We start from the raw sequence: 16628 nt of genomic DNA on the forward strand, positions 1-16628 counted from the left end.
TTTTAACCGTGATTAATTTCACGATAACCAATCAGAGAAGGCGTTTTTGAAAAGACGGCTTGTCTGATTGGTTCTCGTGTAATTAATCACGGTTAAAATTTAACCGGCTGTTGTGCAACCAGCACTTAGAGTCTGTGAGAAAGTGGTCAGGAATAAGGTTTATTATTTTGATACTTAGATCTGTCTCCTTAAACATTCAATATTGGTGTGATATGTCACATATCTGTTTGCAGTGGGCCTAGTTTGTATTGCGTAAATGAATTGATAACCAAACGATATAAACTTGGAAAAACATGATAAAAATGTGTTTTTCAGATTCTACAGGGTGGTAGAGTCGTGTGCCGCCTCGTCGCAGACGGAGGTGCAACTGTGTCGACCTCTGACCCTGGAGCCGTGTCGGGGCACAGTGTGGTCCAGTCTGGCCCCCGACCCCAAATCACATCTGCCACCCCTCAGGGGCAAGCCCCCCCACACACTCAGAACGTTCTGACACCACGCCATTGTGATAATAGTTGTGCTACGTCCTATAGTCAAACTTAGATAAGCTACTCAACAAGAAACAAACTTAGATAAGCTACTCAACAAGAAACAAACGAACAGCTTTGGAACTTCGGCTTTCCGAGAGTGTGCCGTTGGTTTTTATGGAAGGTTTCACACAGTGGTAGGAGAAGGATTCAGTTGGTTTTTATGACAGTGTTCACATATTGGCTGGAAACGAATTCAGTTGGTTCTTATGAGTGGTCTCAAACAGTGGTAGGAAAAGAATTCAGTTGGTTCTTATGGCAGTGTTTACACAGTGTCAGGAAACAAATTCAGTTAGATCTTATGAGTGGTTGCACCCAGTGGCAGGAAAATAATAGTGGTTCTTATAGCAGTGTTCACACATTAGCCGTAAAATGATTCAGTTGGTTTTAATGAGTGTGCTCACACGTTGGTAGAAGAAGAATACCGTTGGTTCTTATGAGAGAGGACACACCTTGACAGGAAAAGAGTATCATTGTGATAATCGTGCTACTAATAGCGCGACGTCTTCAGCCGCGTACAGACTTGAACGCTACGAACAAGCGCATTTCACTTTTCATCAGCTGTTACTACGCTTATTATCTCTGTACCTTACTGTTTCTGTACAAATACAGATATAATCAGCTGATAAAAAGTGGAATGCACGTGTTCGTGGTGCTCAAGTCTGTATGAAGCTTTGTAGTGAAACTTAGCTCTAGTGAGATTCATTGATTTATATGGGAGTGTTTATATGTGGGGTGAAAAAAGAATAACTTTGTCTCTTATGAGAGTTTTCATATATGAGAGCGAATAGGATACCATTGTGATAATTGTGCGTTTATTCAAGTGGAGTATATTCATTTAAAAACTGTCACCATTAGTTATATTCGAAGAGTTGGTTTTATTTATAAGGAATGCTGACAGTTTTTAGTTGATATCTCTATAGGAAACTGAACAGGAAACGAACAGAATTCCTTATAAAACATTCATGCTTCCTTCCTATTTGACCAACGCTGACAGTTTCAGGTGAAGCAGTCTCACATACACATAATAATCTGGAACTGATATCACTCAAAATTGAAGTTAAAAAATCAAGAAATGTGTTTGTGAGATTTTAAATATTGTGACATAATATGCCATTCAAATTTAAATATATTATAAATTGAAATTCAATTCGTTTGTTTCTTGATCGGTAGCCTTCAAATCTCTTATCCTCTCTGATTATTTATATTTGTACAAGAAGAGAGAGGATATAAGTTGTGATTCATCATTGTAGATAGGCAAATTAACTAATTTTATATTATCTGGATTACTAGTTGTAGGTAGTAGTATAAGTATAAATTATAAATTGAAACAAAATTGTCATAAAGCATGCCATTATGATATTGTAGTTGGTCTCTCTCGTTAATTTATTTGAATTTAATTTAGATTATTATTTGCATGGAAATCTTGTGTCTAAAATTATTCAATTATTATTTGATTATGATAAATTTTGATTCCATTGGTTTATTTTGCGGGACCAATATTGAAGACTTGAGTTTTTCTGCAATTTATGTATTTTATATTCACTGGTAGTTACTATTACAATAATATTAAGAACTAGTCATTTAAAAGTTCTCATTTTTCATGATACTGCAACTTCGTGATTTTCAATTTGGAAAACCAAGATTAGCTTTAAAAGAAGTCAAGTTAACTAATTATCTACTTACTCATTTTGAAGTAGAATGATAATCTGTATAAAATGTTTGTGGGAATTTATATTCTTTGTATAATAAACTATTAAGAATTTTAGAATCCATCAAAGGTTTATCATTGTCAGTTGAGCAGTTTTAGAATTTATATGATGAAATAAATGAAACAACTGCTAGAAATTTTCTACATTTCTAAGACAATCTTTATAATTTTATTCCATTATAATTAGTGAATAAATAAGTGAATTATTATATTTTGGGTTCTTTGGAAAGCCATATATTATGCTATTATTGTCAAAAACATTTTTAAAACAACTAAAAGTTTTAAATTGCAACTTTGAAGAATGTTATACTATAACCTACATTGTAAAAAGGTGAGCTTGAACGTATCAAATTTCTGTGTCATTTACTAACAGTTTTTAGTTCCTTGTAATGTTTTAGAATTTTTTTTATTAGTTGTATATTTTTAGCTCAATTTTGGTACGAATCAATTACCTTGTAATATATAAAAATGACTTATTTATGAAAGTTGAACATAATAGAGTATAACAGCATTTAACTTTATGTTTTTTTTCATATTATTCTCGATCAATATAATAATTCAACTGAATATCTCCCAATCTAATGGTATACTACTGGAATTTAGGATTTGGACAAATTCAGAATAATAAGGACAACATTTTTCATGTTTCATTCAACTTTACAACTTGAGAATCACTTATGCTCAGTTGCACAAAAGACTGTTAAATTTTAACCGTGATTGAATGCCAAGAGAAGTAGTCATGGAAGCCCTACTTTCAAAAAGTCTTCTCTTCAAGGCTTTTGTGGCATTCAATCATGATAAAATCTAACAGGCTTTTGTGCAACCGGGAGAAGAGATTTTTTTCATTTTGAAAATTATATATTTACTGTGAGTTAGTGCCATATAACTGTTCTGTATGAAATGCATTTTATAAGATTGTTATTATTGTTACATAATTTCATTGTCACTATTTTAGCTAGTTTTAATAAATTCGAATGATATTGTTTTTAAAATGTAATTTCTTACAATTATTTTTACAGCGGAAGATCTTAATGTTACTAGATTTTTTTATATTGGTTACACTGGAATTCACTTTAAATTGTCAGCATTGTTTTGATGGGAAACATTGATGTTATTCATAAGGAAAAATTATTGACAGTTAAAAGTGAAACTGACTGTAGACATTTATTGTTATTGAAAAACAATTTTGGATCTTCAACATTCATTTTTTCTGCTTGAATAAATGCATTTTCCCTTACATACTAATCTTGAGTGTATTATATCTTATTGTAGTATGTGTCACAAATTTGTGATAAAAACGTGTCAGATGCGTGATTTGTTATATACAATATGTGTCATTTATTATTTTTCATCCATAATTTATGTTGAGAATGATAGTCAACGTCTAGAAATTCGGTTGATATTTCCTAATAAAGCAATAATCATGAATATTCTAAAACTAGGTGTCTATAATCTGAATACAAAATAGAGATCCTGAAATACTTTTTAAAAAGTGATTGCCATTTTAATATTTTTGTAAGAATCGTATATGTAATTGTTGTCTTGTCAAAGATATTTTTACATTATTTTCGAAACCGTAATCTTATGTTGTGTAAATTCAGTTTTGTTGAGGAAATTCAAACAGGAAAACGTCTATTCTGGAGCCATTCAATTAAATTATGTAATTGTCATGAGCCATTTTTTGCACTGGCATTATCCAGTATCATAAATAATATTCCAATAAAATATTCTTAATTTCCATCCAAGTTGTTAAACCAGAACAAACTTAGATCAACTCTATCTAGTAACTTACATTTTCCCAAGTAGGCTATATTCTTAGTGCACTGCTTTTATGGACAACTAATAATTCTTTTTTCTAATATGCACCACATTTTATAATATGTACACTACGGTTCATACATTTCTTTATCTAGGCCTACTTACCGAAACTTTAAACATTTTTACAAAATATCTTCTCATTCTAAAAGAGTTTATTAAGATGATGTTTTATAACATGTGCGGCTATTTATTATTAATAACATACTTTTTTTCTATTTCGCCAAGTCAAGAATATTTTCATGGTATATTTTGAGTGAATTTTGTATGTTTATGAGCACTATTAGTGTGCATTGAAAGTAAATTGTATTTTTACTACTTTATTTACCATAAATTACCATGTTTTGTATGTTATGAGAATACGTGTGTGTGTGTGTGTGTGTATAGGCGTATGTAAAATGAGCATTATTGAATTTTTCACAGTACCGTAATAATTGATAAAATAATTTCTCAATTGATTGCAATGTTTTCACACGGTACCTTTTCGGAAGGCATGTATTGTGTAAATCGGTAAAATTGTTGTAGTCATGTATTTTCATCAGATTGAATCAATAATATATTATATTTTCAATTATAAAACGTTGTGTATTTTGTTGAATTATTTTATACCTATATTATTGGCATTATATTGATAAACACACTGTTTGTTGTATTAAAAATTTCTTATGATGACTAAAAGGCAATCTATTGCCGAAAACAAAAATTAAATAATCTGAAATTTGGCTGAAACTTTGAGCATAGAAAGTAGGTATTTGACCTGGGAAGAGAAATTGCAAAAATGCTCATATCTATAGTGAGGTCCACGATATAATGACAGTATTTGATTAACTTTGATGCTGCTATCCTTGTCTATAATTCGACAAAGCCGGTCCTACTATCCTTTTCTAGCTACGCATCGATGCCAAATCTGGTTTTGACAATGTAGAAATATAATTAATTAAGGCAGAGAACAGGCAACGCAGTTCTTCTATCTTTATCCACTGCCATTATAACGTGGACTTCACTATAGTGAATGAGAGCTAATTCCCCAAGTCTGATTGCAGATTGGTGCTTCTCACATTAGTATGCCCAGTTTCAGCAATTTCTATGCAGTTTTAATTTCACTAAAATCAATGATCATGATTTTAAAAAAACAAAGTATCTCATGGATTTTTTCAAAAATGGTCAAAAATTAAAATTGCTCAAACTCTCATGAATGATAGTTCTTGACAAGAGGAACAATATAATATGTCATCACATTGGCGAAATTCACTCCTATTCTTCAGTTATAAGCATTTGAAGATGAGTGATTTCTTTGATCTGAGAGTGGAGGTGAGATTTGATATGTTTCAGTGAATGACTCACCCTGTATTGTAGCGAAACGTTTCTTATTATAGCACGACACTTGTTAGGTCAACCTATATCCATATTCCGAATATCAACCAATTTTTGGCTGAAATCCGCACCATAGATAGCTTGACATGAGAATAAACGTCGAGGCCAAATTTGGCGCCCCTAGCTATTATACAGATTGAGTTATTGAGCTGCCAAAAATTGTCCAAATAACCATATTTCCTGAACGATAGCGAATTTTGCAAATATGATATTCGTATTCATCGTAAGAATACAAGAAAGCCAAGTTTCAGCCATTTTTGGATGTTTTAAATTTCCATAAGATTGGCCATACGGTATCCTTCTGGACCTGTCTGTGCATTTTCAATTCATCATAGATATGTGATAGTCTCTTCAAGATTTATCATTAAGTACTAAGATCAACCAAATCCAATCATAGGTTCAAAATTCTTAAAAATGCATGCTCTATAAAAAAGTATCTCAGATTTAGTAGAAACTTTCGCCGTAGATAGAGCTTAACCTGAGAAATCTTGATCCCTATGTCTACTAGCTTCTATATTCCATAACTCACTATACTGGGTGAGTTATTATTATGGAGCTGCAAACATGAAATTTGCACATTTTCCAAACACACATCGAAGTAGCTGGTTTTACGATGACCGTACACTGGAAATTCTTAGTAAGGTAGGCTTATAGATGACTCATTTTTAGTATATTAGCATTTTGGAAAAATTTAAGCTAATCTCATACAGGTCATAGCTATAACTTATTGCCCGGTTGCACATACATGTATTTTATTCATTCATTGTACAAAACACTTGTATTAAATTTAACCCCTGTAAAATGTAGTGATCTATTAATATAATTAAGGTTAAATTGACTAAACGTGCAACTGGGCATTAGTAAAGATGAATGTATCCTAAATACCTTGAAATTGCAATGAAAAAAATAACAATCTAGTAAAAAAATATTATTCTTTAATAGAAAATATCATTTTCTACACAATTAACACTTATATATTTTTACAAAACTTCATTTCAAAAACGGATATACAAAAGCAACGTACAGGTGGGAGGGAGTTTACAAGCAAGGGCTACAATACACAATCTGTTACCTCCTCGTAATAATTACGATTTCGCCTTCTAAGTTGTACAGAGAGATTCACTTCATACTGTAGGCATTATTTATGAATGCTGTTTATAAAAATGTTTTATTAATAGCATAAATATTATATGCTTGCCATTCAACCAGCACTGAGTAAATATTTGTGAGACTCACTTAAAACTGTCTTTGTATTGTTTTAATGGAAAACGTTGGTGTTATCTACCACGAAAGCTGTCAGTTTGTAGTGAATCACACTATAGTTTTTTAAAAAAAGTCGCCGACTTTAGTACTATGAGTGACAAAACTTAAGGCGATTCTTTGTTAATTTTTTCGGAAGGCTAATGTAAAGTAACAAAGGGGATTCCCTATCTTTTAGGCAAAAATACATTCATTGACAAATAAATATCAGCTCACATCAAATATATGAATATCAATTAAGAATAATGTAATACGTAAAACTAAATATCATTCACACTTAAAAATAAATAGTAGTGATTTTAATTGCAATTGGTTACAATCAAATGAAATTAATAAACACATATAGCTTAGGAAGAGCAGTAAATATGCGGCCAGGCACATGATCGATTTTGATCTTTGATTAACCTCACGGATGATTCTTGATTAAACTTTTTATACATTCTTAGAACCGGCCGATTACATTAATAGATACAACTTCCTAATTTTCCTTCTGTCTGACACAAACTGGTCTCAATTGAAACAAATAATATACTCAACCTCTCTGAGTGTGTCATAGATCAACACTGTTATAGCCTAGTATTGCTTTAAATTATAAAAATATAAAATACTCAAAAATAAATAAAACACAAGTAATAATAATTGACGTTTTAAACGTTTAAATTAAAATACTAATACGATATTAGTAGCAATCGCTTGGCAATTCAAGTTATTTTACTAAGCAGGGGAATTCAAATTAGACCTACAGCTATTTTTTACTTTTTTGAAATTTGAACGAAACTTCAAAATCAACATGAAGTAGGTCTCTCAAAGAAATGTGCAAGCTTAAAGCTTGAAAACTTGATCCTAGTTCAAACGTTTTACAATATTTTGACTATTATTAATATTCGATTGGACTCCATCTTCAAACCCCACCCAAGGCAAACTTGAAGTACATGATTTAAAACTATGTTCTTTGGGGGGATCTTCGTTCTGTTATGCTGCCTCAATTAGTGCTATCTCCAGTTGTTTGTTATTTAGCTAAGTGGGTCATACCGAAAACATGATGTGACATGTTGTTTCAATTATATATGCATCTGCAGCTCATTGATCTACAAATATACATACTTAGCACAGATAAGATAACGAGTGTGATGAGGTTTGAGCCATATGCACCACCTAAACGCTAAACCACGATTACTTTTTGATACGGTCGCATTTATTCTAATGCGTTACATTTCGGGTTCAAACGATCATCTGATTTTTCTCCATTTAAACTGAGAAGGTGCATTTGGGCCTATAATCGTCCTCGCACATCCTGCGTTTTCCTACAAAATTGATCGTACCATACATACAGCATCGTAGGAACGATCCTGAGGAATTTAAATAGATGTAAGTGCTGAAACTGCATACATGTAGGACGTACGTATACACACATCATTTATGTAGCATAAATATATTTGTTTATTTATTTATACATTGATAGATACAATATTATTCTCAACTATGAATGATTGGAGAAGGAACAACAGGCTTAAAGCCCAAAACTGTCCATGTTGTTGTTTACGTACAATATACGTACTATAATTCTCAACTATGTATGATTGGAGAAGGAACAACAGGCTTAAAGCCCAAAACTGTTCCTGTTGTTGTTTACGTACAATATACGTACTGAATACGTTTATGTAATTACGTATATGTTATGGTTGAAGTATATGTGTGTATACATATACGTCCAACTTGTATGCAGTGTGAGCCCATTCACATCTATTTCGATGCATCAGGATCGTTCGGGGTTTTTGTATGTATGGTACGATCAACTTTGTAGGAAACCGCAGGCAGTGTGAGGACGGTCTAATAACACAGTGTGGCCACAGAATACAATACAGAATGGAAAGTCGGCTAGTATACTGACGCAAAAGTTCAGCATTGTAATATTATAGATGGGAGGTTCGGATCACTTTACTGATCCGGGTCAATCAGTATCGTTCACTACTGCGAGCCAATCAAAAGATCCGTATAGTGGTAATTTTAATTTCTAACAGAATGGCGCAATCACGTGACGTGGTCTTGGTGCACTCAAGTCTTGGCGTCATGTAAAATACATGGTTTGGATTGATACTTTTCATTCTGTATGTATTCTGTGGTGTGGCGGTCCATTTACATGTGGATTACGCCGTTGATCTGGAGCACAGAGAAGAGGATGTAGAGCAGCCACAGCGTGATGAGTATGGCGGCGGAGGCGGCAGCGGTGACCCTTGGCCCACCCAGCTCTGCCTTGCCACAGGCTGCCAGCTGCCGGCGCGTCACCAGCAGAGAGATTGCCACAATCGAGGCGATCGAGTACATGAGCACACTGAAGCCCAGGTTGCCCGATTGCACTTCGAACTGGGTACCCTGTTTCAAAAAGACATTGGATAACAACTCTCAATTTTTGTTGATCACAATATATGATTGAAGATAACCATTCGCTTATTGGGAATAAAGAAAAATTTAATAAGTATATAATTGACATTGCACAGTCACCCAGTCACAAAGTATTGGTTCATACATTACATACATTAGTATTCCTTGGAGTATGACCCAATATAAGATATATTCACAAATTGATAAAATTATAATCAGTTTCGAACTATTTTTGACAACACTACAGTCTAATTTTTGAATATTAGTTGATAAAAACTATTACTCACGTGTGGAGCGCTTTCGAATTTAAAAATCTATTTTCAACACTCTTCGAGTATTTTCAACACTCTTTAAGGATTTAAAAATATCTGAAAACGCTCCACACGTGAGTAATAGTTTTTAATAACTAATATTCAAAAATTAGACTGTAGTGTCGTCAAAAATAGTTCAAAATGGATTATTAACTTGCAGTTCGTCCTGGATAGTGAAATAGATGAGTATTAATATTATAGATTCAAGGAAACCAAATTTATAACATTTCTTCCATTGGATGCTAAGACGACATCAAGCATCATTGTCATTCATACCGTACTAAACTATTCGATTATTAAAAATACTTTATATTTGTAATATAATACAAACAACTTATAATATTTTTAAATTTCATCAACAGATTATTATTATAAATCTCATATTCTTAAAGATTTTATCGAAATTCTGAATAAACTCAATATTTTTGGCCTTTATCTTCAATGCAAATTCCTTCTTATTTCATTGGAACTCATATTCCAACACTCGTGTACACTAATATACACTAGTTATACTATCAAATATGTGGTGCAATCGCCAGCATGCTTTGAAATTAATAATAAATAACTGATACATAATTCATAAACAGAAATAATTATTGGCAATCAAAAACAAAATCTTAGACTGTGTACTGTACTACCAACAACCTAACAGTGGGACATGCTAACATTCCATATCTGAGCATTGTGATGTTAGTTTAATTAGAATTCTAAAATAAAAAATAATCAAACAAGAAACAAAAAACTAATAAATTAACGGGGAGCCAGTTTTTTTAAATCCATAAGTCTTGTAGAAAAGGAGAAAACTACACACACACATTAGACATATACAATTTATTACATAGAATGCAAAAGTCATGTTTAATCTGTGAGTAGCTTAGTCCTGTTACATCCTTTATAAATCTGGAACCTAGTTTAATTACAATTATAAAAACAAAACTATAAAAAATCCACATAAAACACAAGATTAGGTTGATATCAAAAACAAAATTAGAAACAATACCATAAACAAATATTATTATAATCAAGGATAAAAACATTAAAAAAATCACAGTAAACAAGATTAATTTTAAAAAGGAAATTCCAAACCAAATCCTATATTCTAGTCTCTAGATTTCAATTGAAGTCTTAAATTTTAGCCATATCCACATCCTATTCAGCATGAACAAGCAATGAAATAAAGTCGGGAAAGTCCTATGCAAGTTCATGACAACACCATGATTTAGATAAGAAAGCAAGTGGGGTGATTTGGTGGGTGATTGAAGTGCATGAGGATCTCTAACCAAACAGACACCAGTTGTGGACAGTTTTCTATGCTACCTATCTACCTATCATTTTATCCCTACCTAGCAATTCCAGCTATCTAGAATCACCTAAAATGGAAAATCTACCTGAGAATATTTTAGTGATCACAGAGAGCATCATACTTGTTTAAAAGTAAATTTTCTGTAACTGAAAAGAGAGAGTAAAAGAAGAAGACAGAGAAAAAGAAGACAGAATATAACTCCCATCTCCTTGAAATAAATCACATCATTCCATCCTCTTGTTTTAAAATTTACACAAAAGATTATTTTATCAATTTTTCTACAAATTAATTTAGTATCCCTCTTCATCTATTTGCCACTATTCCTACAGTATGTAGATTGATCTCTGCTTTCTTAATTTCTCACAAGAATTACAAATATAATTATAGTTTTATTCATCTTCTAAAACACTTTATTCAATCTTTTATTGGATTATAACCTCCCTCTGCATCTGTAATTAGACTGCTATAATCAAGTTAATTTAAATTGTTGCTAGCAAAAAATCAAAAATAGATACTTTATCTATTTCTTAGGAATAATAACTACAATTATTCCTGATTTCTCAAAAATACTACCAAATAACCACTTCCTTGAAGGAGTACAAAACAAAACCCTTCCTCTTTTAGCATCCACAAATTTGACAGTTCATCATCTACTAATCTGATAACAATATGCATTTGATTTTACAATAAATCATCTCAACACTCTAGTTGGACATAATTGTTAAGTTTGTTTCCAGCAATACACCAATTGACACACAAGGAGCATATCTCTGATCTGGAATCTAATCTAGTTGAAGTGCAGCATTGAGAAGTTACTGTCTCTAGCACAGCACACCAATTTCCCGGCAATTGCTAGTTCACCAGTGAGGGAGCATTGTGGAGTTAGTCTCAGCCTAGCACAACACACTGGGACCAAACAGTGAATCCGGGCCGGAGGGGACCAACCTGTATGGCATGAAAGGCGGCTGACACAAGCCAGGGCAGACCAATGCCCATGAGCACTTTGACAGCAATGCTGCCAGTGATGTGGATGAGTGCGCCGTCCGCGTGCAGCTCACCGCGGGTCACCGTGTGTGATGCCAGTGTGTCTGGCATGGCTGCACCCAGCGCTACCAGTGTGATAGCTGTGAATGAAACACGCTAGTCATTGGATGCTAAACACTTTTGGCAAATTCCAGTGATAAGCTCTTACCTGGTCAAGAGCTACAAGTCATGTTCACCTGTTTGATCAATGGAAGAAGGGAGAATTTTAATGAGGAGGAGAAGGAGGAGGAGGAGGAAGAAGAGGACAAGGAGAAAGAGTAGGAAAAAGGTGAAAATTATGAATATTATTATAATAGAAGGGTAATGAAGTAAGATGAGAAGAAGAAAATTAATAGAAGAAGAAATTGATTATTTATGATTATAATAAAAGGGTAAAGTAAGATGGGAAGTGGAAGATGAAGAAAAGAAGAAGATGATGATGATGATGATGTTGATAATGAGGAGGTGGAGTGCGAGGGGGAAGAGTAGAAGGGGGAATGATTAGGAGGGAGAGGAGTAGGAGGAGAAAAAGGAGGAGGAGGAGGAGGAGGAGGAGGAGAAGAAGGAAAAAAGAGTAGGAAAAGAGAGTAGAAGAAAAAGAAAAAGAAGAATGGTGATGGAGCAAGAGAAAAAGAAAATTAAATAAATGGCGGACAAGAATGAAAAAGCCAAGTAAAAGAAATAGATAAATTTAGGGAAAAGGGGAAAGAACATAACAAAGTAGAGAGAATAAATAAAATTATGAAAATGGAAAGAATAAATGAAGGAAATAGAAAGGATAACTATAGAAGTGGGTGGATCTGAAATGGAAAGACCAGAGGAAGAAGGTGATTAATGATAACAGGTATAAGGAGTTAAACAAACAGTGTCTCTAACTATGATACCTGTAATAAATCCCCTAATTAGTTTGAGTGACCTGTAATAAATGACCAAATTAGCTTGAGTTACCTGTCTGAAGTGATGAATGCAGGCGAGCAACCAGGGCAGACCGAGGCCAAGGAAGACGTTGACAGAGTTGCTGCCATTGATGTTGCCGATGGCTGAGTCAGCGGTTTGCGAGGTGCGGGCGGCCGTTGCTGAGGCGAACGTGTCTGGCAGGGATGTGCCCAGCGCCACTACTGTTATCGCTACACACACACACAGCACCATCCATGCTAATATTGACTACTAATTGACTACAAATTGGCTCAGGTTTGGATGGAGATTGGTTGGAAAAATGATGGGAATTGGCTAGAAATATGTTGATACCATTGGTTGACTGAAGATCAGGATTTAGATATTGCTAGGATAGACTGGAAATTATATAGGAATTGGCTAGAAATATGTTGATACCATTGTTCGACTGAAGATCAGGATTTATATATTGCTAGGATAGGCGGAAATTATATGGGAATTGGCTAGAAATATGTTGATACCATTGGTTGACTGAAGATCAGTATTTAGATATTGCTAGGATAGGCTGGAAATTAGATGGGAATTGGCTAGAAATATGTTGATACTATTGGTTGACTGGAGATCAGGATTTAGATATTACTAGAAATATGCTAGATGTAATAGAAATATGCTGGAAAAAGATAGGAGGAGAAATATGATGATGATTTGCTACAAGTTAGATAGAATATACTGGAAATGTGCTACAAATATGCAAAAAACTTGATAGTAAAATGCTGGAAATATGCTAAGATGCTGAGAAAAGGTGAGAATTTTGACTGTAGATCAGGATTTAGATATTGCTAGGATAGGCTGGAAATAAGATGGATGGAAATTGGCTAGAAATATGTTGATACCATTGGTTGACTGGATATCAGGATTGAGATATTACTAGAAATGTTCTAGATTTAATAGAAATATGCCGGAAAAAGATAGGAGGAGGAAGATGATGATGATGAAAATTTGCTACAAGTTAAATAGAATATACTGGAAATGTGCTACAAATGTGCATGAAGCTGAATAGTAAATTGCTGGAAATATGCTGGTACGGTACAGAGAAAAAGTGAGGATTTTGGTAGATTGAGAATATGCTGAAAATATGGTGTAAATTGGCTTGGAATACACTAAAAATTAGATTAGGATTAGCTTGGAATTGGTCGGTTACATTGGTTGACTGGAGGACGGTAAGAGTTTTAGATTCTAGGTCTAGGAGTATGCTACAAATTGGCTGAAAATATTATGATAATATGCCGGAGAGAGATGGTAGGGAGGAAAAGGGGGAGGCTAGAAAGAAGATGATAATGATGATGAAGATGAAGAAGAAGGAGTAGAGAAAGAATAAGACTGATAAGAAGTGGAAGATGAAAAAATGAGGAGAGAAATGCATGCTAGTTTTCTGGAAATTGTTATTTAAAAACTTTCCTCTAGGCTCATGGTTTCAGAATGTACAAACTAAAACTAAATGTTAGAGGAAAGTCGAAAAATGCAAAGGGAGAAATTGGAAAAGAAAGAATGAAGGCACTTTCAAAAATTCGTGAGGAAGGCAAACAAAATTTGTCAGAAATTAATGCCAAAACTAATATTAGCACATAATAAAGACACAAAATATCAAACTAGAAATCAAATCAAGTGAAAATGTATAATGAAATACATATAGAAGATTCACTGTAAACTATAATTTGAACCTTATTTTCTGATAATAACATCTGTGATGAGTCTTCCCCTACGACATCAAGTCGTACACACTTCAGGTGCATGTAAAACATGCTGAACTTGTGATTACACAATGTAATAAATAAAGTCAGTGAAATCGGAGGACCTGATTTCTGCCAAGTTATTTCAATATAGTTTGTAAACTATACAGGTATTTACATGTGTAACTGTATTTCATAAAATACTACTACTTTGCTAACCTTGTATTACATTTTCAGTAAAGCTATATATTTATGATAATGACTCTTTGCAATGATTGGGACAGAAACATACCATAGTATACGGTCAGTATTTTTTGAATGGAAATGGTTGTAATCAATAATTAATTCATAAGAAAGGGTAGTGAGACTTTTTGTAATTCATAAGCATTAACGAATCCTTAATCTTACTTATAAATCTCAATTATAAAATAAATGACATCAATATAACAGCAGAGAGTTATAGTAGGCAGAGAGTTTTTTATATTCATAATTGAGATTCATCAGTTTATCTCACTCATGTTTCCAACATACACTGTATTCAAGTATGTACTCATTGCAAGTTTGCAACTAATTGTATGTTGACTTATTGCAAATAATGATCGAGTGCTAATCATAGGTTCGATTCCCATAGCACCTGGCATTCTTTCATCATCCTCAACTCATTTACTTATGTAGTCAACAATTTGAATGCATCAACTCATTCCACTCATGTAAGTGGGCAATATTTTCCTGATTAAATGAATGAATTAACTTACCAGTGATAGTATCGTCAAGATGAACAAGGCATCCAAAGCGTGTGGCAATGTCTCCAACGAAAGCAGTCATACCACCAATACAGATCAGAGACACAACAAAACACAGCCAGCCTCCAAACATACCCGGCGGCGGGATCAAAGCGAACAAAACCTGTCAAACGAACACAATTAATTCTTATGAATTGGATAGTAGAAATAGATAGTTTGTAAAAAAGGGGTATAGTACTAAAGTGAGATTTACTTCATACGGTCAGCATTTCTTATAAATAGTATCAGTAGAGCTTGCCATTCCACTAAAACTGACTGTTAACGGTTTGCAGCGAATCTGACTATATTTAAATTATTAATTATTATTATATTATGAAAAATTACTAGTATCATTTTTTATATAAATAAAACTAGTTTCGAGCGCTATTGCCATTTTCAAGTGTGAAACTAAATTATTATTTTTAGTACAAAAATAGATTTTCTAATCTGTTTAGCAGCTAAAAAATAATTCATTTTGACACATAAAAATGACATAAGTGCTTGAAACTAGTCGTGTTTAAATAGAAAATTATCAATTTTCTATTACTAGTGGCCCCCTGGGTTGGTGAACTCGCTTATGAACGGTTGAATTGTAATCTTTGAAACACGCAACTTTTAATATTATAAAGAGTTGATGAAAATTATAGAAACAGCTAAATATTTCTTTTAAAAGAATAATTTGACAGTAGGTTTCATTCGCTGAAGCTGCGTTTACACCAAAGCTATTAACAAAATGTTTATTTCTCCGTCCTTATAGATTCTATTAGATTGAACATAACTTATCATACACATGATGAACATATGTGTTTGTCAAGTTCCGTTCAATCTAATAGAATTTATAAAGACGGAAAATAAACATTTTGTTAATAACTTTGGTGTAAACTCAGCTTAACGCTCTTTCAATAAACAAATATCAATTAAACGTTCATGTAGCCCTATTACTTCACTGACTATGAAGTTAATTAATTCATATGCTGAACTATTGAGTAGCCCTGAGAAAATACTTGATGAAAATAATAGGTGTATTACTAGTATAATAGAACAATATTAGTCATTACAATCAGTTATAAATATTAGACAATATATTTACATTCCATTGCACTAAGGACCGGTTGCTCGTTCATCAATGTAACCGCAGTAAAATGACATTGTTAGAATAAACGCTACCTATATCTCTGTATCCTATTATATTAAGCGAGCAATTTCTGTATATCTGTTTATATTTTTATATTAACTATATCTGGTTATTTATGTTCAACGGATCTTGAAAACGGCTCTAAAGATTTTCACGAAATTTGGAACCTAGTAGGTTTATGATATAAAAATTCGACTGCACTAGGTCTCATCCCCGGGAAAACTCGCTGAAGAATATGAAAATGATAACACTTATTCATCCTTGGAAAAAGAGATGATAATTTCGTCGTCTGTCGAAACAGAAGATGCATGTGTGGGAGGGGGACAGAATTATTTCCAGCTGTGTAATCAATCAGCGAGAAATATTATCTAGAAATTTTAATCG

At 33.2% G+C, this 16628-nt stretch overlaps 1 protein-coding gene across 2 annotated transcripts in view; it reads right to left on the reverse strand.

The window, feature by feature from the left end:
- Positions 1 to 6342: 6342 nt before the first annotated feature.
- Positions 6343 to 16628, reverse strand: part of LOC111055447 (sodium/calcium exchanger 2) — a 75112-nt gene continuing 64826 nt past the window's right edge. The window contains exons 13-15 of one of the 2 annotated variants that reach the window (XM_039428954.1): positions 15083 to 15233; positions 12652 to 12830; positions 6343 to 9057 (exon numbers count right to left, since the gene is read on the reverse strand). In XM_039428954.1, the coding sequence (XP_039284888.1) occupies positions 8821 to 9057; positions 12652 to 12830; positions 15083 to 15233 (567 nt within the window). In that variant the 3' untranslated portion in view covers positions 6343 to 8820. Of the gene's footprint in view, positions 9058 to 11625; positions 11805 to 12651; positions 12831 to 15082; positions 15234 to 16628 lie in introns of both variants that reach the window. The other variant, XM_039428955.1, reaches the window with a different exon arrangement.

The sequence above is a fragment of the Nilaparvata lugens genome, chromosome 5 (assembly GCF_014356525.2).
Source record: "Nilaparvata lugens isolate BPH chromosome 5, ASM1435652v1, whole genome shotgun sequence".
NCBI classification, from domain to species: domain Eukaryota; kingdom Metazoa; phylum Arthropoda; class Insecta; order Hemiptera; family Delphacidae; genus Nilaparvata; species Nilaparvata lugens.